At 35.1% G+C, this 19,693-nt stretch overlaps 10 protein-coding genes, 9 long non-coding RNA genes and 1 other non-coding gene across 20 annotated transcripts; 9 read left to right on the forward strand and 11 right to left on the reverse strand.

The window, feature by feature from the left end:
- Positions 1 to 72: 72 nt before the first annotated feature.
- rep1 (MBF transcription factor activator Rep1) lies at positions 73 to 2,213 on the forward strand. The gene has a single exon (NM_001022145.3). The coding sequence runs from the start codon at positions 541 to 543 to the stop codon at positions 1,957 to 1,959; it is 1,419 nt and encodes a 472-aa protein (NP_596225.1). The 5' UTR covers positions 73 to 540; the 3' UTR covers positions 1,960 to 2,213.
- On the reverse strand, positions 728 to 1,445 carry SPOM_SPNCRNA.5920. Its single transcript, NR_195271.1, has one exon. It is a non-coding gene; the product is annotated as a non-coding RNA (long non-coding RNA).
- Positions 1,730 to 2,018, reverse strand: SPOM_SPNCRNA.5921. The gene has a single exon (NR_195272.1). It is a non-coding gene; the product is annotated as a non-coding RNA (long non-coding RNA).
- Positions 2,111 to 3,105, reverse strand: mmp1 (endopeptidase catalytic subunit). The gene is made up of 3 exons (NM_001022146.3): positions 2,717 to 3,105; positions 2,547 to 2,673; positions 2,111 to 2,499 (listed from the first exon to the last, which is right to left on the reverse strand). Exons 1-3 carry the CDS (start codon positions 2,842 to 2,844, stop codon positions 2,281 to 2,283), a joined length of 474 nt encoding a protein of 157 aa, NP_596226.1. The 5' UTR covers positions 2,845 to 3,105; the 3' UTR covers positions 2,111 to 2,280.
- Positions 3,036 to 3,844, reverse strand: yml6 (mitochondrial 54S ribosomal protein uL4m; the record flags this gene model as incomplete). The annotated part of the gene is made up of 1 exon (NM_001022147.2): positions 3,036 to 3,844. Exon 1 carries the CDS (start codon positions 3,819 to 3,821, stop codon positions 3,036 to 3,038), a length of 786 nt encoding a protein of 261 aa, NP_596227.1. The 5' UTR covers positions 3,822 to 3,844.
- SPOM_SPNCRNA.1568 lies at positions 3,264 to 3,931 on the forward strand. The gene has a single exon (NR_150459.1). It is a non-coding gene; the product is annotated as a non-coding RNA (long non-coding RNA).
- A 145-nt stretch (positions 3,932 to 4,076) lies between these two features.
- SPOM_SPNCRNA.5922 lies at positions 4,077 to 4,418 on the reverse strand. The gene has a single exon (NR_195273.1). It is a non-coding gene; the product is annotated as a non-coding RNA (long non-coding RNA).
- On the forward strand, positions 4,377 to 5,815 carry snr1 (mitochondrial 37S ribosomal protein mS47). Its single transcript, NM_001022148.3, has one exon. The coding sequence runs from the start codon at positions 4,437 to 4,439 to the stop codon at positions 5,724 to 5,726; it is 1,290 nt and encodes a 429-aa protein (NP_596228.1). The 5' UTR covers positions 4,377 to 4,436; the 3' UTR covers positions 5,727 to 5,815.
- fib1 (fibrillarin, rRNA and histone methyltransferase) lies at positions 5,779 to 7,085 on the reverse strand. Its single transcript, NM_001022149.3, has one exon. It carries the CDS (start codon positions 7,054 to 7,056, stop codon positions 6,139 to 6,141), a length of 918 nt encoding a protein of 305 aa, NP_596229.1. The 5' UTR covers positions 7,057 to 7,085; the 3' UTR covers positions 5,779 to 6,138.
- Positions 7,086 to 7,253: 168 nt separating this feature from the next.
- Positions 7,254 to 7,634, reverse strand: SPOM_SPNCRNA.5923. The gene has a single exon (NR_195274.1). It is a non-coding gene; the product is annotated as a non-coding RNA (long non-coding RNA).
- On the forward strand, positions 7,282 to 7,337 carry SPOM_SPNCRNA.118. Its single transcript, NR_150036.1, has one exon. It is a non-coding gene; the product is annotated as a small non-coding RNA, paralog of SPNCRNA.116 (non-coding RNA).
- Positions 7,635 to 7,881: 247 nt separating the features above from the next.
- Positions 7,882 to 9,274, reverse strand: nap2 (nucleosome assembly protein Nap2). Its single transcript, NM_001022150.3, has one exon. The coding sequence runs from the start codon at positions 9,221 to 9,223 to the stop codon at positions 8,084 to 8,086; it is 1,140 nt and encodes a 379-aa protein (NP_596230.1). The 5' UTR covers positions 9,224 to 9,274; the 3' UTR covers positions 7,882 to 8,083.
- Positions 8,042 to 9,603, forward strand: SPOM_SPNCRNA.5924. The gene has a single exon (NR_195275.1). It is a non-coding gene; the product is annotated as a non-coding RNA (long non-coding RNA).
- Positions 9,604 to 10,303: 700 nt separating this feature from the next.
- rhp23 (UV excision repair protein rhp23) lies at positions 10,304 to 11,864 on the forward strand. Its single transcript, NM_001022151.3, has 5 exons — positions 10,304 to 10,407; positions 10,448 to 10,520; positions 10,562 to 11,403; positions 11,451 to 11,519; positions 11,572 to 11,864. The coding sequence occupies exons 1-5, from the start codon at positions 10,339 to 10,341 to the stop codon at positions 11,623 to 11,625; spliced, it is 1,107 nt and encodes a 368-aa protein (NP_596231.1). The 5' UTR covers positions 10,304 to 10,338; the 3' UTR covers positions 11,626 to 11,864.
- SPOM_SPNCRNA.5925 lies at positions 10,444 to 13,540 on the reverse strand. Its single transcript, NR_195276.1, has one exon. It is a non-coding gene; the product is annotated as a non-coding RNA (long non-coding RNA).
- Positions 11,961 to 13,651, forward strand: est1 (telomerase regulator Est1). The gene is made up of 2 exons (NM_001022152.3): positions 11,961 to 12,300; positions 12,342 to 13,651. The coding sequence occupies exons 1-2, from the start codon at positions 12,049 to 12,051 to the stop codon at positions 13,560 to 13,562; spliced, it is 1,473 nt and encodes a 490-aa protein (NP_596232.1). The 5' UTR covers positions 11,961 to 12,048; the 3' UTR covers positions 13,563 to 13,651.
- myo51 (myosin type V) lies at positions 13,553 to 18,289 on the reverse strand. The gene is made up of 3 exons (NM_001022153.3): positions 18,161 to 18,289; positions 14,185 to 18,105; positions 13,553 to 14,145 (listed from the first exon to the last, which is right to left on the reverse strand). Exons 1-3 carry the CDS (start codon positions 18,187 to 18,189, stop codon positions 13,680 to 13,682), a joined length of 4,416 nt encoding a protein of 1,471 aa, NP_596233.1. The 5' UTR covers positions 18,190 to 18,289; the 3' UTR covers positions 13,553 to 13,679.
- On the forward strand, positions 13,861 to 14,440 carry SPOM_SPNCRNA.5926. Its single transcript, NR_195277.1, has one exon. It is a non-coding gene; the product is annotated as a non-coding RNA (long non-coding RNA).
- SPOM_SPNCRNA.5927 lies at positions 14,544 to 17,355 on the forward strand. The gene has a single exon (NR_195278.1). It is a non-coding gene; the product is annotated as a non-coding RNA (long non-coding RNA).
- Positions 18,290 to 18,477: 188 nt separating the features above from the next.
- On the reverse strand, positions 18,478 to 19,646 carry pth1 (peptidyl-tRNA hydrolase Pth1). Its single transcript, NM_001022154.4, has 4 exons — positions 19,346 to 19,646; positions 18,994 to 19,298; positions 18,909 to 18,954; positions 18,478 to 18,872 (listed from the first exon to the last, which is right to left on the reverse strand). The coding sequence occupies exons 1-4, from the start codon at positions 19,439 to 19,441 to the stop codon at positions 18,699 to 18,701; spliced, it is 621 nt and encodes a 206-aa protein (NP_596234.2). The 5' UTR covers positions 19,442 to 19,646; the 3' UTR covers positions 18,478 to 18,698.
- Positions 19,647 to 19,693: the final 47 nt, after the last annotated feature.

Genomic DNA, 19,693 nt, shown 5'->3' on the forward strand with positions numbered 1-19,693 from the left:
ATAGTAAAACAAAGAAAGGATACGTAGTAGTGCGTACGTATTTTACCCACACTCGCTTTTTACCGCACTCTTGAACTATATATACATGTACTACCTCGAGCTGGAAGTAGTACAGTAAAATTCGTATATTGCTATTAATCCTTTTTTATCTTATTTAAACATCAAGGAGTAGTATTTATTGACGTTATCAAAGCAAAACTTTACTTTGACACTGTATTAATACACCAGGCATCTCTCTATTACATAGTGTCGGCTACAATTGACTTAAAAGAATTGTTTTAAATCTAATTGCTAAAGCTGAAACTGTTTAAAATTTAGAATATTTAAACTTATACATTATATTAAACTTTTATGCAATTTAGCTTGACGGCAATACGATAATATCTTTTTAATTCCTAGGTCTCATATATTATTCTTGCTGTTGAGCTTAAAACCATAAAACAGCCTTACGTTTGTTTCTGAACGACAAACTATTACCATATATTGAATTGACTTTCCTGAATTTATACCCTTATTTTCTTTATTAAAGCTTTGAACGTCATGGATTCTGATCGTTGTTTAACAGACGAAATTTCATTAAATACGCTTTCATCTACTTTTGCTAGTGATAATAACTTAAGAAGGAAAGAGAATTTTTTGAAAAGTAGATACCCTTCAAAATTTGATTTAAATGTTTCAATGTTAACGAAGAGTGATGACGTTGGAAAGACCCCGTTTTCAATTTTCGATTCACCAAGCAATCCTGGCTTTTCTCGGTCGCACCAAATGTGTTCTGACAAAAACAAGAGTCCCTTCCTCTTTGATAAGATTAGGGATGAACCCGTTTCTGTCGATCCCGTTAAACTTATCATTAATAATCGGAACAAACGGAAAATTAATAGACAGAAATCAAGGCTTCAAGGCCTTTATCGGTCCGATGCTAATGGTTTGCAACCATTGAATTCTGAAAATGTCAAAATGAAAAAATCAACTGCCTTGTCGTTGACAAGTTCACCCTTAAACTCTTGGAAAACTGATTTCAAAACACCGCCGAAAGCTAATGTTGTTTGTATCTCTTTAGTTATTGAAGGAGACGGCTGCGCATCATTGCTGTACGAAGATTTGAATCAGATTTCCAATAGTTGCCCTGAAGTAGCACCGAACCGTCAGAACGCTCTCTTTTCAGACGAAACGCTGACAACTATGTTCTATAGTGGTGTCACGGAGGATGAGGGCTCATGTAACAATTTACTACAATCTAGCTTCGGTGATGATCTGGACTTGGGAATGCAACGGTCTGCAACTTGGGCACCGGGCTATAATTATCCAAGCAAATTTGATAGCATACCTTTTGCTTCAGCATCTCCAAAAATAAAAGCAGCTTTCCCTTTCGATCCCAACGTTTATGCATTGAATACTAACGATGGTCCAGTCACGAGTACTGATAATAATTGTGATCAATTAAACACTAGGATGCAGGCATGGAATAATGGCTTTAATTACTCAAACCTAAATGGTGATATCCAATATCCTGCTGTTACACCAAAATTTTTTCAACAAGAAGGCCGGGCCCTTAATGTTTCCGACTGTAATTTTGGAAATGAAGAAATTGCTTACGGTGGAATTCCTATGCGTGTTTGTCATAGTGATAGCACATTATGTGATGCCAGAATTGCAGCTAAGCAAGCTTTAAAAGGTAAAAGGCAATATGACACATCAACATCAAAAGCAGAGCTCTCTACTCCCCCATCAAAACGAAGGCATATTGATGATGCCGATTTAGTTTTTCACAGTAGTCCCTTACTGTCACGCTCGCGATTCATTTGTTGCTACTGCACGAAGCCTTTCCTTTCAATTAGTAAACTTCAGGAACATGAGTCCTCGTGTTCACATGTTGAGCGACTCTTTGGGTTTGCCCCAAATCGTCTTTATGATGATGGTGATGGATTTTTGGGTTCGAGTTTTTGCAGTGATTGGTAAGATTATAGCATGTTTCGCTGCATCTATTTGATTGTCCAGCAGCTGAGATTGCTACGATTTATTCTTTATTTAAAACACATTTATTTCATGCTTTATTACTTATCATTAATCTTGTACTTTAATTTAATTTTTCATAGTTATTAATCTTTAATTAGTGTTTATGAGGCGATCTTTGAAGTCTCTCTTTTGTTTTTAGAATTAGCATTTTTTTCAAACAAGTAATTGCCAACTAACATAAAAATATTAATAAATTCATACATTTCAATTAACATCTGGTGAGCCAAGAGTGAGTTGTAGAATAATATTTAATGCTCATAATACCTATTCCACATCTATGTCATTCAAAATGTTAGACATCCAGTGGGGATGTGGCCATACACGAGCTATAACTTTAGCCTTAATAAGGCCCATTGGAACAGGTCCGTAATTTCGACTATCAAGTGAGTGAGCAATGTTATCTCCTGCAAGCCAAACATGACCTAAAGGTATAGTTATTTTTTTATTTGAAGAGGTGGGATCGACATAAATTGTATCTCCTGGCTATAAAATTAGTACAAAAAGGATAACGTTCCATGTGAAATACTCACCATTCCAATGATTCGTTTGCACACGTGTTGCTTTGAATCGGAAGGTTTTGCCGAAACAACAACATCTCCTACAGAACATGAACGAGCAAACCTACCATGCAATTTATCTAACAAAACGAATTCACCACTTTTTAAGTTAGAACCATAAATACAAAGCGTTATTTCAATACCCAGAATTTAATGTTGGCATCATACTTGGACCCGATGTCATTTGCACTTGAAAAAGATACTCATGAATTTGATGCACAAATGCAGCAATCTGAACGACGGCAATAGGAATACGGAACATGCCAGCCATTGTTAACCAAGAGGTAACTAATCAAGACAGTAAACTAAATAAGCCGAAATTAAAAAATTTAAACACGACAAGAGAAAGGATTGAAAAAAGAATTAATGATTGTGGATTATAATGTTTCCGTAACTACCAAAATCGGAAAATGTAGATTCATGAAATTCAAAAACAATTGAAAGATATGCGTTTATTTCATATCATAGAGATAAAGACGGTTCAGGTTTTGATTTCGTAAAAGAACTACTATTTGCATCAACATAAGCAGTCAGGGAAGCAGGTTGATCCATATCACTTAGTGTATTTCGTTGAGCAAACTTCTCTACAATTAACGACATGGCTTCAGAATCAATAAATAGTTTACCGAATTTTAGTGCATCTCGAACCTGAAACTCACCAACAGGAATAAAGGAGCAATGGTAGCCTAACTGTCTAGATGCAAGCAATAAATTATTATTTTTAAGGGACTCATCTTCAAAGTAATTATCGTTAAGGACAAAAAGTGCCTTCCCGTACTCGTGTCCTAACTTGTGTTGCTTCAAAACTTCAAGCAAAATCCGTGTTTTTGGTTGACTTAAGTTGATGGGATTTTCAAGGATGGTCAGTTCATTATTAATAAATCTTGTACTTAGCGCAATCCTCATTGCTAAATTATAAACTTGGGTTTGTAATTTTGTACTGAAATCTCTAGGCTTAGGACCATGTGATTTAGCACCACCTCTTCTTATAGGACTTGAGGCATCGCCTACCCGTGCATGTCCTGTACCTTTTTGTCGATAAAGTTTTCGACCGGAACAAGTAATTTCATTTCGGCGCTTTGAGCTAGCAGTGCCTTGACGGTCATTATCTGCTTCATAAATAACGGCACGATGCAAAATATCTCGACGAAATCTTTCTTGCAGGAAACTTCCGGGAATAAGAAAAAGACTCGCGGGCTCCAACGACGGAAATTTATATCGCACCAAGTGCAACATTTTTGCTGTCATTCTGATTAGTTTGTGAAATGGACGACTAGTACCTGAAGAATGGATGTATTTTACTTTCAATTAGTCTAACACAATGTACTAAGTATCACAATGCATTTCATTATAACATATTGTGCATTCAAAAGTATCGTAAAGCGTAAAGTATCGAGTTCATTAAATTACGTTGTTTTATGCAACAGGAACTTTATGACTGTATACTGTTAGATAAATTAATGATATCTCATTCATTACCTAAAATAGAAGAAATAATTATTTATACTATGTGATGTCGTACATTAAATATTTGGAATTTGCTCATTCTGACACCTTAAATTGTTGTTGCAAATAGCACCTGTGTATTACAATAACAGTTTTGAGTACTCAATGCTATGCAACAAGTGGTTTAAGACTTTTAAAATCGACAAACCCTGAGAAACTAAATTAATACTAAATATAGATTTTTTGAGACAAGTATTTGCCCAGCTAATGCATGGAAACCTACTTTGTTTTACGAATGGTCTTTTGTGATTTGTTATTAGTTCACAATTAAGAACACACTTCGTTATAAAGTAACGTAGAAGAGACGTTAACCGTCTATGCAAAAATAATCGGTGTTATTTAACTTGGTTAGCTTTCATGGGATTGAAATTAAATATCTCTAACGATTTGAAAAAATCTGGATTTATGTTAAGGCAATCCTTACTTAAAACAAGTGTGTCAAATTTCCTTTCTTTGAATGCAAGTAGCACCATGTCTAGAGCGTTTATTCGAAATCCAAAATTTTATAGCACTTCCTCAAATGATACAGTTTTATACGAGAGTAAAAATGGAGCAAGGATATTTACTTTAAACAGGCCAAAAGTATTGAACGCTATCAACGTTGACATGATAGATTCAATCCTACCAAAGCTAGTTTCATTAGAAGAATCAAATCTGGCCAAGGTAATTATTCTTAAAGGAAATGGTCGCTCTTTTAGTTCGGGAGGTGACATTAAAGCTGCAGCACTTTCAATACAAGATGGAAAATTACCTGAAGTTCGCCATGCATTTGCTCAAGAGTATCGATTAAGCCATACGTTAGCTACATACCAGAAACCAGTTGTGGCTTTGATGAATGGCATCACCATGGGAGGTGGATCTGGTTTGGCTATGCATGTTCCTTTCCGTATTGCGTGTGAAGATACGATGTTTGCTATGCCAGAAACCGGAATTGGCTATTTTACTGACGTGGCTGCCAGTTTCTTCTTCAGTAGACTACCAGGATACTTTGGAACTTATCTGGGATTGACATCTCAAATCGTAAAAGGATATGATTGCCTGCGTACTGGAATTGCAACTCATTTCGTTCCGAAGCATATGTTTCCTCATTTGGAGGACAGGCTTGCAGAGTTAAACACGTCTGATATTTCTAAAATCAATAATACAATCCTGGAATTTGCCGAATTTGCTAGCAGTTCACCACCCACTTTTACTCCAGACGTTATGGATGTCATTAATAAATGCTTCTGCAAAAATGATACCGTTGATATTATTCGTGCGTTAAAAGAATATGCTTCAAACACTAGTGCTTTAGCGGAATTTGCAAAATCTACCGTTAAAACATTGTATAGCAAATCTCCGACTTCAATTGCTGTTACCAATCGACTTATTAAGTCTGCTGCTAAGTGGAGTATATCTGAAGCATTTTACTATGATCATATCGTTTCCTATTATATGCTTAAACAGCCTGATTTTGTTGAAGGTGTTAATGCTCAACTTATTACAAAGACCAAAAATCCAAAATGGAGCAAATCCCATGAATATCACTTTAAAGATTTAGAAAACTATTTCAAGTTGCCTTCAGAATACAATAATGGGATATCTTTTGCTGCAAAAGGAAGACGTAAAACTCCCCTTTGGAATTATAAGACTTATCCTTATTTATAATCCCAAAGGTTACATAAATTAAATATTGTTCTTTATGTCTACTAAGTTTTTTCAGTATTATAATAAGATGATTTATTTCAAAGACCCTGTTATGTTTTAGCATGCGATAAAGCACATAACTCTTTTTAGCAGCTAAAAATAATGATAGCCATTTTAAATACTCATACTAAAACTCTTTTTCGGTAGCTGTGCGTACGATAGTTCAAAAAAAAGAATGCTAACGGCATTAATATATATTCCATAATTCCCATATTGGATCAAACAATGAGAAAATAATTGACAAAACTGCCAAACGCATACCCAAAATATATTTTTATTATTCCAATTGCTCACGGCCTTACCATAAGCTTTTCTAGCAAAAAAAATTATATGATAAACTAAAAAAGCATGCACTTATGGCATATATTTCTGTTTACTGATGTCTCAAGTATTTTCCTACGATGATACAGTGATCACGTTCGTAAGGCTCTAAAGTAAGTTGTTCTTGAGGTTTAATCTTTTCCTCTTGCATTTTCTTAACCTCACGAGCAAAAACAACAGCTGCATCAGCGGTAGAATCAATACAAGAAGCCTTAACAGAGATAACAACTCCACCTTCGTTTTTCAAAAAGGCGGCGGCGTTCAAAGCAACGATACGAGCCTGATCGGGTTGAGCAACGTCTGCAAAAACAACGTCAACCATTCCGACTAACATACGATACTTTTGAACATGGCGAGCATCCTCAACAATGGGGATGACATTCGTGCGCTTTTTAGCCATGTTAAGAAGATCACGTCCAGAACGATGAGAAAACTCAACAGCGTAGACAAGACCCTCAGGACCAACAACATCAGCAACGTGAGAAACGGATGTACCGTTAGCAGCACCAAGATATAAAACACGTGCACCAGGTTTAATATAGATGTTGTCTAAACCGCCCAAAATACCTGCGGCAAGTTTAGAACGGAAAGGATTCCATACACGGTATTCAACTTTGGTACCATCTGGGGAATCAACGCTAATACGTTTTTCATTGTATACTGATTCACCAGGCACCAGATTGCGGGTGACAAGCAAATCTTCTTTTCCGCGAGCAATGAAGACACCTGCATGACGATGAGGCTCAATAATAACTTTAGCACCTCCTTTGGCTCCACCACGGCCACCGCTAGAACCACCGCGGCCTCCTCTGGCACCTCCACGACCGCCACGACCGCCACGAGCACCACCGCGTCCTCCTCCTCTGGCACCTCCACGGCCACCGCCGAAACCACCACGGCCACCATTGAAACCACCACGGCCTCCTCTAGAGCCACCTCGTCCACCTCTTGAACCTGGTGTATATGCCATTATTTTTTTTTGTGGTAGGTAATGGGTCTGTAAAATTTTTAGGATAGCAGAGAGGATTACAGTTGGTGTGACTACGAACACAATTCTGCAACGCTAAAAATTTTTACGAGTTCGAAACAATCTGTAAAACCTCTAGTTAACGAAGGTAAACAACGCTAAAGCTAACTTAATGACATTAGTAGCATCGCAGTGTTATTATTTGCAGCTCATAACTTCTCATTAGTAAGGTAAACATATGTAGCAAAAGATGGGTTCCTGCTGTTTGAAAAGCAATTGTTTTAGGTCTCAGCAACAAATTAGAGGTATTCAATATAATTCTTTTGAAAGATTGGTGAAGAGAATGAATAGACATCTCTACTTGTGTTCATATAATAATTACGTTTTGACAATCGAAGTAACTAAACTTAGAGTTACAAGAGGTAGTGATTTATTGTCAGAACCGTTATTAGTTGTAGTTCTTCCAACCTAGTACTAGTTCTTATACCTTATCATATAAACTCGGTGTGAGCTAACAATGCACTTAAAGATTGTTAATTAATGTACGAACAGATCTAGCTTTGACGTATAAAATAAATAGAAAAAGCTATTGCAGATAGTTATAGTAATAGCCGCTTACTTTTTGCTGGCTGTCCGCATTATCATTTTAGAAAAGCAAATGCTAATAAATAACACCACAGCTTCAAATAATGCGCGTACTAACCTAATACTAGCTATTAAAAAAGGAACCATGTAAGTAGAATATACTCACAGAATGATAAAAAATTACTTAGTATATTTTTTATACCTGCATTGGAAAAAAAAATTCAAAATTTAAAAAGACAAGAAAACAAATTGAAATTTTAAAGACAAATCCTAACTTAGATCCGCTTATTAAATATTTTATAGGATACTACGACGTAAATCAACATTTTAATTTTTTAAGCCACAATAAACTTACCAAACTATAAGCGAAATTATCATTCAGCGTCAATTTCTCATTTTTGCTCACATTGAACTTACTCATAATCTAACGAACACAATATAAATATCAATCACTAATTTCGCTACTCAAAATTTCTTCGTCATCTGAAGACAGATCCTCCTCATCAGTATATGCGTCTTCAGAGTCTTCTTCATCCATTTGGTTAAAATCGCTCAAGTCACCTTCTTCTAAGAAACAGTCAATTGCCAAGGGTATGATTTGATCTTTAAAGACTTCTCCCAATTGATAGTCGAGTTCTAAAAGCTCTGTTTTGTCATCCAAACCATCATCAGATTCATCATCGTCCAACTGAGGAGGTGAGAAAAAGTTGAAAAAACTGTCATTAGGGACCGTAGTACGGACCAATCTAGTTTGATTTGTTTTACGGTTACGTTGTTTTTTTGTCTCCACTCTAACCGTTAAATTTTTTTCAGGCTTGATCCAATTAATCTTATCACCCTCAGCATGATCATACAAAAACTCACCCGAAGGACTTAAATCATCTTTATAGTAATAAGTTTTCGTTAAAATCTTGTTTGTAAAGTAATCATTTGAGTCAAATTCGAATTCTAGTTTGTAACCATGAACATCTCCCGAAAGGTTGGTAAAACGAATGTCGCTGAGTGATCGCAAGACATTTTCATCTTCTGGTGTTATCATTTCGCCAACCAAGAAAACATTATGAAGACAAGTCAGCCAAAATTCGGGAATTCCCTTAGGATCTGGAAGATTATTTTGAAATATTTCTTCCTCGTGATCTAATTCGTCGTCCACTGGTTCAGAAACACCCTTGATAATTTCGGCTCTTCTAGAGAAAATAGGTTGATATTTTTTCTCGTATTTTGTTTCCAGATCTAACATTTTTTGACGAAATTCATATTGAATTGCATCACAATCTTTTTGAAGGCCTTTCAATGCTGTAATACGATTTTGGACTGCTGGCGCAAGGCTCTCTATATATCCCGACGACTTTCCAACCAACGAGCTAAGGCGTCCCTCAATCATTGATAACATGGCCGGATTGTTGCGCAATAACCCGCTAACTTCATCATGTGCTGATTTGTCCTCCAGTTGTGATTGCAAGGTTTGTCTAGCTTTTTCTAATGCGGCCTTACTAAGATGTACATCTGAAGATGGAGTATTTTGTGGCGTTTGAGCAGCAAACCCATTCCAAGACTTCTTAAAATCTCCTGGACCTTTAGACATATTTTAATAATGCAAACGGAGATTAAATTAAATTGGTAAAGCTTCGTTGTTGGACTGTGGATCTTCGTGAAGTCTACCAAAGAGATGTTGGGCCTGACTCGTTATTGCAGCTTAGCATATTTTAATGATATGTTTACAGCATTTTTCGTATGAGAGTCTTTAATGAAATATATTTATGTGTTTAGCGGCTATCATAGTTTGGGATAGTATTTGGGGTTTTATTTGGAAGAATATGTAAAATTAGAAAGCATCCGGAAGTTTACATATACGTTGACTTTTTTCTCTCCGCTTTCCTTATACTTTCTCTGACAAAGGTAATGGATTGTATAAACCAAAGGCGCTGCTTTCAAATTCTGATGTAGCTGTCCAAATAGCTAAAAAAAAAATCAATGAAATAAACAAATGTATATATCTCGTTTAAGCAAAGTGTCTACGCTATTCATATTAGTTTAACATATGTATCGTATCCCAATTATTAGTTGAAAATTCTATAAAAAATATATATATATGGATACTGATTAATAAACAACTCTACGTATCATATACTTCTATATTCATGAGTTAAACAACCTTATTGTAGCATTTGTTTACTAGTTAGTTGCCCACGGAGGAGCGAAAAACTATCGGAACATAATTCAAAAGTCAAACTTGTAAATAAAAATCTGCTATTGTAACGGTCATTGCTAACTTAAATAAACAAATCATAATTAATATATATAAATTTATTAGCGATCGTTCTGTAAATAAATAGAAAATGAGAATGAATAATCCAACAGAAAAATATATATATATATAGTAAATTAAAGAATAAAGAATAAACTAATACACTGTATTGAGTACTAATGGACTTGGAAACGAGGTAAATGTTTCACTCACAACACTTTCAAACAAATGAAATATTTTCTTACATTAAATTTTAGGTTCAAATAAACCAAACTGTTTTGCTTTTTAGATTTTTCATTCACATTTTATGATAAACAATGCGATGATACCAAATAATGTTACTTGTGTATGGTGTTTGTTTGCTACCTTGACAATTATTCTCTGATGCAACGTTTTTTCAAAGAGGTTTTCATTACTATACATTTACCCACTACGCCAAATTTGCTTTGAAAATGAATTTGACATTCAAAAATCTACAGCAGCAGAAATTTGTTATTTCTGATGTTTCTGCAGATACCAAAGTATGATAATTGTGGCATATTATTTTTCTAACGTAAACAGATTTCAGAATTAAAAGAAAAAATTCAAACGCAACAGAATTATGAAGTCGAACGTCAAAAGTTAATTTACTCAGGTATATAACATAATTTTAATATGTAAAATACTAATTTATAGGTCGAATCCTTGCTGATGACAAAACTGTTGGCGAATACAATATAAAAGAACAGGATTTCATTGTATGCATGGTTTCACGACCCAAAACTTCCACCTCTACTCCGAAATCAGCTGCCAGTCCTGCCCCCAATCCTCCGGCTTCCGTACCTGAAAAGAAAGTTGAAGCTCCTTCTTCTACCGTGGCGGAATCTACCTCTACTACACAAACTGTTGCTGCTGCTGCCCCTTCAAACCCAGATACTACTGCCACTAGTGAAGCACCAATAGACGCCAACACATTGGCAGTTGGTGCTCAACGAAATGTTGCTGTCGAAAATATGGTAGAAATGGGATACGAACGCAGCGAAGTTGAAAGAGCCATGCGTGCCGCTTTTAACAACCCTGATCGGGCAGTGGAATACTTATTAACTGGTATTCCCGAAGACATTCTCAATCGACAGAGAGAAGAGAGTGCTGCAGCCCTTGCTGCTCAGCAACAGCAAAGCGAAGCCCTTGCTCCTACTTCCACTGGCCAGCCAGCGAATCTTTTTGAACAAGCTGCTTTATCAGAAAATGAAAATCAAGAACAACCTTCTAATACCGTTGGTGATGACCCTCTAGGCTTCCTTCGTAGCATTCCTCAATTTCAACAGCTAAGACAAATTGTTCAACAAAATCCACAGATGTTGGAAACTATATTGCAACAAATTGGGCAGGGAGATCCTGCATTGGCTCAAGCTATTACGCAAAATCCTGAAGCATTTTTGCAATTATTGGCGGAGGGTGCCGAAGGCGAGTCTGCCTTACCTTCTGGTGGAATTCAGATTCAAATTACTCAAGAAGAATCTGAGAGTATTGATAGAGTATGTTATTTCTATTTTTTTGTTTTAACTATCTAACAAGCTTTTAGTTATGTCAACTTGGCTTCGACAGAAACATTGTAATTCAGGCTTATTTAGCTTGTGATAAAAATGAAGAGGTGTGTTTTTTTTTTTTTTTTGATTTATTGAATTATCAACTAACAATTGTAGCTTGCTGCTAATTACCTTTTCGAGCATGGACATGAATCTGAGGATGAACCTTAAAGCGCGCACCTTATAAATTATTGCTTTTCGCTTGAAAAACGCCTAAATGGCAACTAATTCAGCTCTTTATTGCTAGCATTTAGTTAAGGATACGGAATATTAAACAAAACAATGATATTTTTGTAATTGTTGAGTACAGGGTTGCTCCGAGCACAGCACATAAGTTGTTTTCAATCATTTGTCGTACATGTAAATATTATATATATACATATATATATTTTTTTTCCCTACTATTTTATTTGATAGAACCATATTTTTCTTTCTCTAATACTGAATTGTCATTACGCTTAGGGTTTTTGCATAAGATATCAAGTAGGAAGAAGTCAAGTGACTTAAGTGGTCTAATTTCCACGCTCAACGCTGCAGAAATACGTTTTTGATAATTTTTTATATTTTTCTTAAAATGTGACGATATTATAATTAATGTCGCAACAACTTTCAAGTAATGAAATTTGTGAAGAGCAGGGAAAGCTCGTCAAAGCGCTGTGTGAAGCAGCTCAAGGAGGTTTTAAGCATGATTTATATGAGAAAATTATAGCAATTGAAATTGAAGTTGAGAAGAAACTGTTAAATCGTCTAAAAAGTATTCAAACAAATACTTTTGAACGTCCAGATATTATATGGTCATGTTGCCATTATAAAATTATTCAACATTTTAGAAGTAGGTTTAGAGAGGTGAGTAAAAACTAAAGTATGGGACAATTATTAATTTTAAGATACATCCTCGACACGTTGTTGAAAAAAAAAAGACAAAAAAGGTTTTCTTTAAATTCTTGAAAACGTGTGCAATCTTTTACCAGACTTGCATAAGTGAACTAATATCTAAGTTCCAATTGGATTCATACAGACCGTTTTTTTGTAAATGGACATCATCAGCTACTGTTTCTTCGACTATTTCAAACGATGAAATGTCATCAATTCCTGAAGCTTCGTATTCAAGGAACCATATGGAGGCATTAGAATGCGTGTATAATTGTTTTATATATTTAGGGGATATGGCCAGATATTCTTCTACTTGCCTCAAAAAACGCGGCGCATATGATAGAGCTTTAGGGTTTTATGATTTGGCTCATCGAACATTACCCGGAAACGGAATGCATAGGAATCAAATTGCTGTTGTCTGGGCATCCGATGAATGTATAGTGGAGTCTATTTATTGGTTTTCATCGGCTTTATGTTCTGAAGACCCGCCCAAGAGTGCTTTGTTAAATTTGCTTAAACAGTTGATTGCATTTTACAGACGCTGTTTCGCTGTCCATTTTGAATTTGTATCACCCATGATGATTTTACTTTTTATTATATCCGACTGTTGCATACATTCGTTAAAAGAAATTCAGCCTTTTAAATGTCCCTCAATCATGGTCAAGGATTTGGAGAATTCATTATTACAGTCGAACATCAGAAATGTAGGATATGAAAAAAAAAATCTTTACTACATATCATCTGCCTTTTCAAATCTTTTACACTGTCGTTATTTCAACTGTAACGATCGTCTGAGAAGTTTCTATTACCGATTTTCTTCTTGGTTATTTCATCAAACGCTTGCTTGTGCTAAAGAAGTTGAATCAGAGCGTGCTCCAACGTCTTACTTAACTTCCTGTTTACCAAGTATTAAGGTGATACTAGCAAGGGTGCTTGAAAGTTCTCCAGCTTTTGGATTCATTGAGCGGAACGAATTAGAACAATTGAGTTATCATTTCAGAATTTGTGAAAAGTTTTTTAAAGAATCTTCAGAAAATAAAATGTTAAACCTTTTTGAGGACTACAATGAATTCGGATTATGCAAATCTTTCATTTGTTTATTTAAAAGATTGAACGAAGACATTATAGGGCCAAAGTTAAATATAAACCCACCCGACTATACTACTCATCCATTTTCGGAATCGATCAAACGATTTTATCAAATATCCAAAATACTAAATTTATTGCTTTCCTGAAGTTACTATATGATGCTTTGAATTAACAGAGAATGATAAGAATATAGTATTAATGAGTACTAATATAAATTAAAAATATTGATCGGGTGTAACGTTTAATGATACTTGATAAAAAGCTTATAATGTAGCTTTAGCCAATAAGTTTATCAACTCTGAAAGTCGAAGCTCTTCGTATATATGATTATTTTCAAGTGATAATAAAGGGTTTTTAGAAGCAGCTATAGGAATAGCGTGCCCATTAGTGTTTGTGATTTTACCATTTGTAAAACCAGATTGCTTATACTTACAAGATAATGCCTCTACGGCTTTTGAAAAGGATTTTGGTAGAGGATTTTCACCAGCGCATGGCTGATACCTATTTAGGAGGCATACAACTTCAAATGGCGAAAGTAAATTACAAACAGAGAGAATAACATCCAAATCGTTTGCATCGTTTTTACGAAGGCAAAATACCAAAGGAGACTGCATTAAAGGCAATAGTGACGAGTTAACATAACTAATACCCTTTTGATGACACCAGTTAATCAACAGCGAGGCATTATAGGAAACCTGAGAAGCAGATTTCCAAGTGTACGGTGACCGGCTAGAATGTTAGTGATAGTTTTTTTGATAGCTGCCTTACCCATGAATTAATGTTTGAAAGGCACGTTGTCCTATATGTTGAAGCATGTGAGATATAGTCAATTCCAATAAATTTGGTTGCAAGGCAGAAGATATTAATAATTTGTGTATTAAATTCATTCTGTCTATCAACTCATAAATATTCATTCCAGTAGGTGTTGTGTTCTCATCAGCCGCATCGATAAACTCTGGTAAACATTTTGAATTTAAAAGAGCATTAATCGATCCCTCGGTACAACAACTTAATAGTTTCTGGACCAAGGAATGAAATGAATTTTCCAGATTAGAAAAATGTTTTGAGAATTTCAAAATCAACGGATTCCATAAATCCTCTACCACACTTTGCTTTCCATGTGAATTAATAGATAAAAGATGCACTAAAAATGAACGAATTTTGTGTAACGTTGCGAACCAATACAAAACCGCTTGTAGAGGTTTTTCATAGAAATCTAGAGTTTTATCATTTTCAATAACTGTACCGTCAACGATTTTAGTGAAATAGGAACACAATTGGCTCAAAAACTCACTGATTTGTGTCTTCAAATCAAGGCTAATACCTGCAAAAATTAGAAAGTTTACTACCCCAGCAAAAAGTAGTGAGTTCTGATCCGTTTCTAACAACCTCATAACACCATCTTTGTAACCAACTGCATTAAACAAAGAAGAAACCGTGAGAGCTTGCTTAATTTGCTTTAAAAAAACAACCCTTTTCTCATACAATAAATCTTTAGTTTGTTTATTAACAACTTCATTAGGTAAGAGAGATGCATTTTCAACACCAACTAATTCAAGAAGCTGTTTGAGTTTTTTGTGGATGGAGAAGTATCTATCCATTGCGTAAAAAAGAACACGGGAAGGTAGTTGTTCAGTATCATATTCAAATTTTTCAGAAACTGTCATCTGTAAAGCTTGGTAATAATTCGACAAGTTCTCTCGGGCAGTTTGAGATTGAACAAATCCCAACTCCGATTTTTTGGCTGCCATATAAAGTTGCTGAGATGCTTGCCGAAGCTTTGATTCGGCTTGCAAAAGTTGCACAAGCTGTTCATCGTTGCTAGTAAAATCCATACTAACGGGTTCAGAAAAGTCACTGGGCTTCTTAATTAAACACTTCCATTTCGATAGTGAGTTATTTAAAATATTAAGCTTATTCCTTAAAACTGTTACTTTTTTGCTATTTGATTTCAACTGTTTGGATACTTCGGTTATAGAAGCCTGCAGGTTCTTTTGCTTCTCATAAAGAATGCTAGTCCTGCCCGCCGAATCTTGTAATCTGCGAAGATATCTTCTGGTTAATACAGAGCGCGACACACATTGCAGAGCAATAACTGACTTCTTCAAACCTCTAAAAGTTTTTCTTGCGTTGTACGCTCGCCAAAATTTTGCAAGAAGTGTAGCAGAACTTTCCCTTAACTCATTTATATAACGAGAATATGCGATATTCTTCCGAACTATTGATTGAATAACAATAGCACATTTGATAAGGGACAAATATCTTTTGCGTTGGATATAAGATCGCCAATGAGCTTGAATAAGAATGGCTGCTCGTTCAATTTTTTCTCGCTCAAAACGTTGACGAGTTAACCAGCCCATAATAACCGATTGTAGTTTAATGATAAATTTTACAGTTCTTTGATACTCCTTCCGAGTAAAGAAGCCTCTTATAGCAGACTGTAATAAAACTGTCGATTTGCTACATGTAGCTCGATGGGCTTCTTCAAAATTTCCAATAACGTTTGATCTGAAAAATATTTTGGAGCGACCAACTTGAAAGTTTAGGTTATCATGAGGAATTACAGAGTTAACAATATTAAGAGTCAACTTTTTATTATCTTCCTCCCATTCTTTAGAAGACAACAAAATGCGGAATCGATGAGCAAATTCCTCATACGAAAATCGAGCAGGAAACCCTAACGAGGATATCCTAATTGTTTCAAAAACACCGCAGGCCCTGAGTTGTGAGAGCACCATCGGCGGGGAGAACGTCCAAGGAAGCTTTTCTTCATTAGGCTTAATGCATCGAATGTAATGAACATTAGTAGAGGAAACAGTTGTCATTAATTGAGACAAAGAAGATTTAAACATTGATGAAAGTGTAGGTTTCCTGCTTATAGCAGTCTTTCTAGGATTTTTATTTTGAGAAGAAACCAACTGCATATAAAAGTCTAGCAGATAAGTTATAAACTCATTTTTTGAGTTTTGTAGTAAACTTATAAACTCATCAGGTATGGCATCCGAATTTTTTGCTAAAAAATCGTGTACTTGATAACTAACGTCCAAAGCATAATGTTTAACCATAAATGAACCATCATTAAATCTAGATTTTTTATAGAACTGAGAGTGTTTTGTAGGAAGTTGATTATTTAATTTTTGTAAAAACGATTGGTGGTTCCCTGAAGGTAAGCGACATTCCTCATCCAACAACGAGAGTATCCCTAATTTGTCTTCGATTAAGGATATGCAACCTTGATTGTCAGAATATTCTATAAGTCGCCAGTCTAATCCTTCTTTAACATATTCTTCCTGTTCTAGTTTAAAAACGTGCTTATTAAATTCTTGTTGAAGTTTTTCATTAGCATAATTAATACAGAATTGCTCCATCGAATTTTTTTCGAAATGTTCGAAGCCATAAATATCAACAACACCAATATATTTGTAGGCAGCTCTTTTAACTTTGTTATGGTCAAGTGATGCATTAATCATGTGAACAATCCACAAAAACAGTGCGGAATATAAATATTTAGCGACAGAGTCTCTTATGCTAATAGCATGTTCCAAAGTTGATGAGGTAATAATGGTTTCGGATCTAGTTTTCAGTTGTCTTTTAACAATCCATTTAGCAAGCGTAGATGAATCGACACCAAGTAATAAAGCAGCTTTCTGAAGATACCCATCACCGGGCTGTATTTGTGCTTCATTTCTTGTTGCACAGACTTCAATGTTACCAAGGTGGAGTAAGGCAGCAAGTAGACAAAATACATCCTCCTGCCTTGACTCTGAAATACCAATAGTTGAAAGAGCTCTGCAAGTTATAGTAAAGTCATTACTGTCGTCAACGCCAGATATTTCATCACAATTTCCTTGTGATAAATAATTAAAAGAAGACGCAGACTCAAGAAACCATTTATCCCTTTGTTCCTCTGTACATCCAGTAATTAGCTGATAAAAAATGTGATAATTTCTTTCCCCTTTAAGTAAAGAGACTACTCGGGATCTTTCAAGTAAATATGTGTTTACATTTGCTCCGGTAATCAACAAGTTTTCATCAAAGCTTATGGTAACATATTTACCAAAACGTGAAGAGTTATCATTTCTGATAGTTTTTGCGTTACCAAATGCTTCCATAATAGGATTAGTAGCGAGAACTTGATTCTCAACAGAGCGTTTAACAACACCATTATGATCTACTCCCTGTACCGAGGTCAAGTAACGCATAATATACTTAGCAGCAACTGTTTTGCCTGCACCTGATTCTCCAGACACAATAATAGTCTGATTCTTGGAATCTGTAGTTAAAGCATGGTAACAAGAACTTGCTATAGAGTATAGGTGAGGAACTTTGGCTGCTTCGGGATCTTTATGGAAATGTTTTATCAGATTGTCGTTGTAAAACTCGGGAAGATTTTGGTAAGGGTTTATTGAGACAAGCACGATTCCCGAATATGTGTAAATTTGCTTGTTATTGTAACGATTATGTAAGGCATGAAGGACAGATGGCTCATTTAAATAAGGAAGATTCGTTAAATCAGAAGGCGACTCTGATTGACCGATGTTTCGATTTTGTAACTGTTGGTAATTCACTGTTTCTAAAACACCGCTGCTCTTTGCAACAGTTGCTACGACTTTACCTCCTCCATTATCTTTTATTTCGATTAATCGAGCAGCATCCCAATGACCGTTATTATTGGAAACCCAACATTCCCTAATTTGTAACGATTGTTAATAGAAGGGTGTTTACTTTTTGAGAATTTACTTACGAGCCTACCGATAATCTTGCATGACTCATAGCAATTTTTAATTACTTTCTTTTGAAAATAAAATATCTTCTGTGGTATAAAAGGAAAACTATATCAAAAGAAGGAATAAAGTTATAAATCGGGTAACTTGAGTTTCGATGTGCTATGTACACAAATAAATATTTACGAGCAAACACGCTAGAGCGTATCGCTACGCCAAACTTCCCAACGCCTAATTTCTTTAATTCGAAAGCAAAACAAAGAAAATTGGTATTTTAGGGTTTTGAATTTTTATTGCTTTAAGCGGGTCTTTTAAATTAGTCTTTTAATCTCTGTTTGTTCTCATGAATTGTTGTATCTTAGATTTATTTATCTATCAATTTTATATAGCAATAAAAAAGGTATTGATCTTTTAATCCAATATTGCCTTGAAAATATGATGGACTGTGGGTTTTGATAATTTATTTAAACGGAATGAACAATGTAGCTTCATAGTTCTTATAATCAACAATCAATTTTACAAGGAACAACCCGCAATGAGTTAAGCTTAACTTAGTCCCTATGTTTCAATTGAAAGTTGTAATTGTTGAAGAATGTTGCAAAACTTATGGAATATATCAGTTTCAATTAGTTTCATTTCATTAGAGTTGAATTTACTCAAAACATAATCTGAAACGTCCTCCCTATTCCTTGACTCACAACGTCCAATTCCCAATCCAATCCTGTAAAAACTCTTTGAATTAGTAATGAAATTAAATGTGTACCTTACTTCTTTTCCTAGGAATTCTTGACAAGAGCGAATCCCATTGTGTCCCCTAGCAATGTTAATAAGTATTGCTTTGGATATTACTTACCTGTGAGAGCCTCCGGGCAAACGAAGCTTGACTTTGCCTAAATCTAACTCCAATTCGTCATGCACAACTACATATACGATTTTGTCTAATGGCGAAACTTTGCGCACAAAATCATTAGATATCTTTTTCAACTGTTTCCCGGAATCATTCATGTATGAGGTGGACAAAACCAAGGTGAGATTTTCTTTGGTACTAGGCCAATTTTTTGGAAATGCCATGCTGTCAGCGTACATACTCACCATTAATTTCCCCAGTGAGTGTCTCGATTTGACGAACGCTGATCCTGGATTTCCTAAACCATAGATCTTTCGGATTAGTATCCCATTTTGGAAAGACTTTTACGGATCATAACAATTTTTATAGAAACTCTTCTTTTAAGGTCGCAATGGTTAACTTCTGCTTTGTTTTTCCTGGCAATTAAAATCTTAGGAAGATGTTTTATTGCCATACGGAACTTTGGTACTTATTTTAAAAAAAATTTTTTTTGATTGAAAAAAAGCTTTAGCATCCTCAACAGAATTTTCAACTTACCAAGAATTGTGTTTGCACCATGGACTTTTTTCTGAGAAAATTTTTATTTAGGCACAAGGTTTTATTAAGATTAATAAATACTTTCCAACTGATTGGTTTTGGCCTACTCTTTGGTATTTAGCACGGTTAGCTCCCCACGAAAATAATATTTTAGTTTAGATTAATAAAA

This window comes from Schizosaccharomyces pombe (genome assembly GCF_000002945.2).
Source record: "Schizosaccharomyces pombe strain 972h- genome assembly, chromosome: II".
Taxonomy (NCBI): domain Eukaryota; kingdom Fungi; phylum Ascomycota; class Schizosaccharomycetes; order Schizosaccharomycetales; family Schizosaccharomycetaceae; genus Schizosaccharomyces; species Schizosaccharomyces pombe.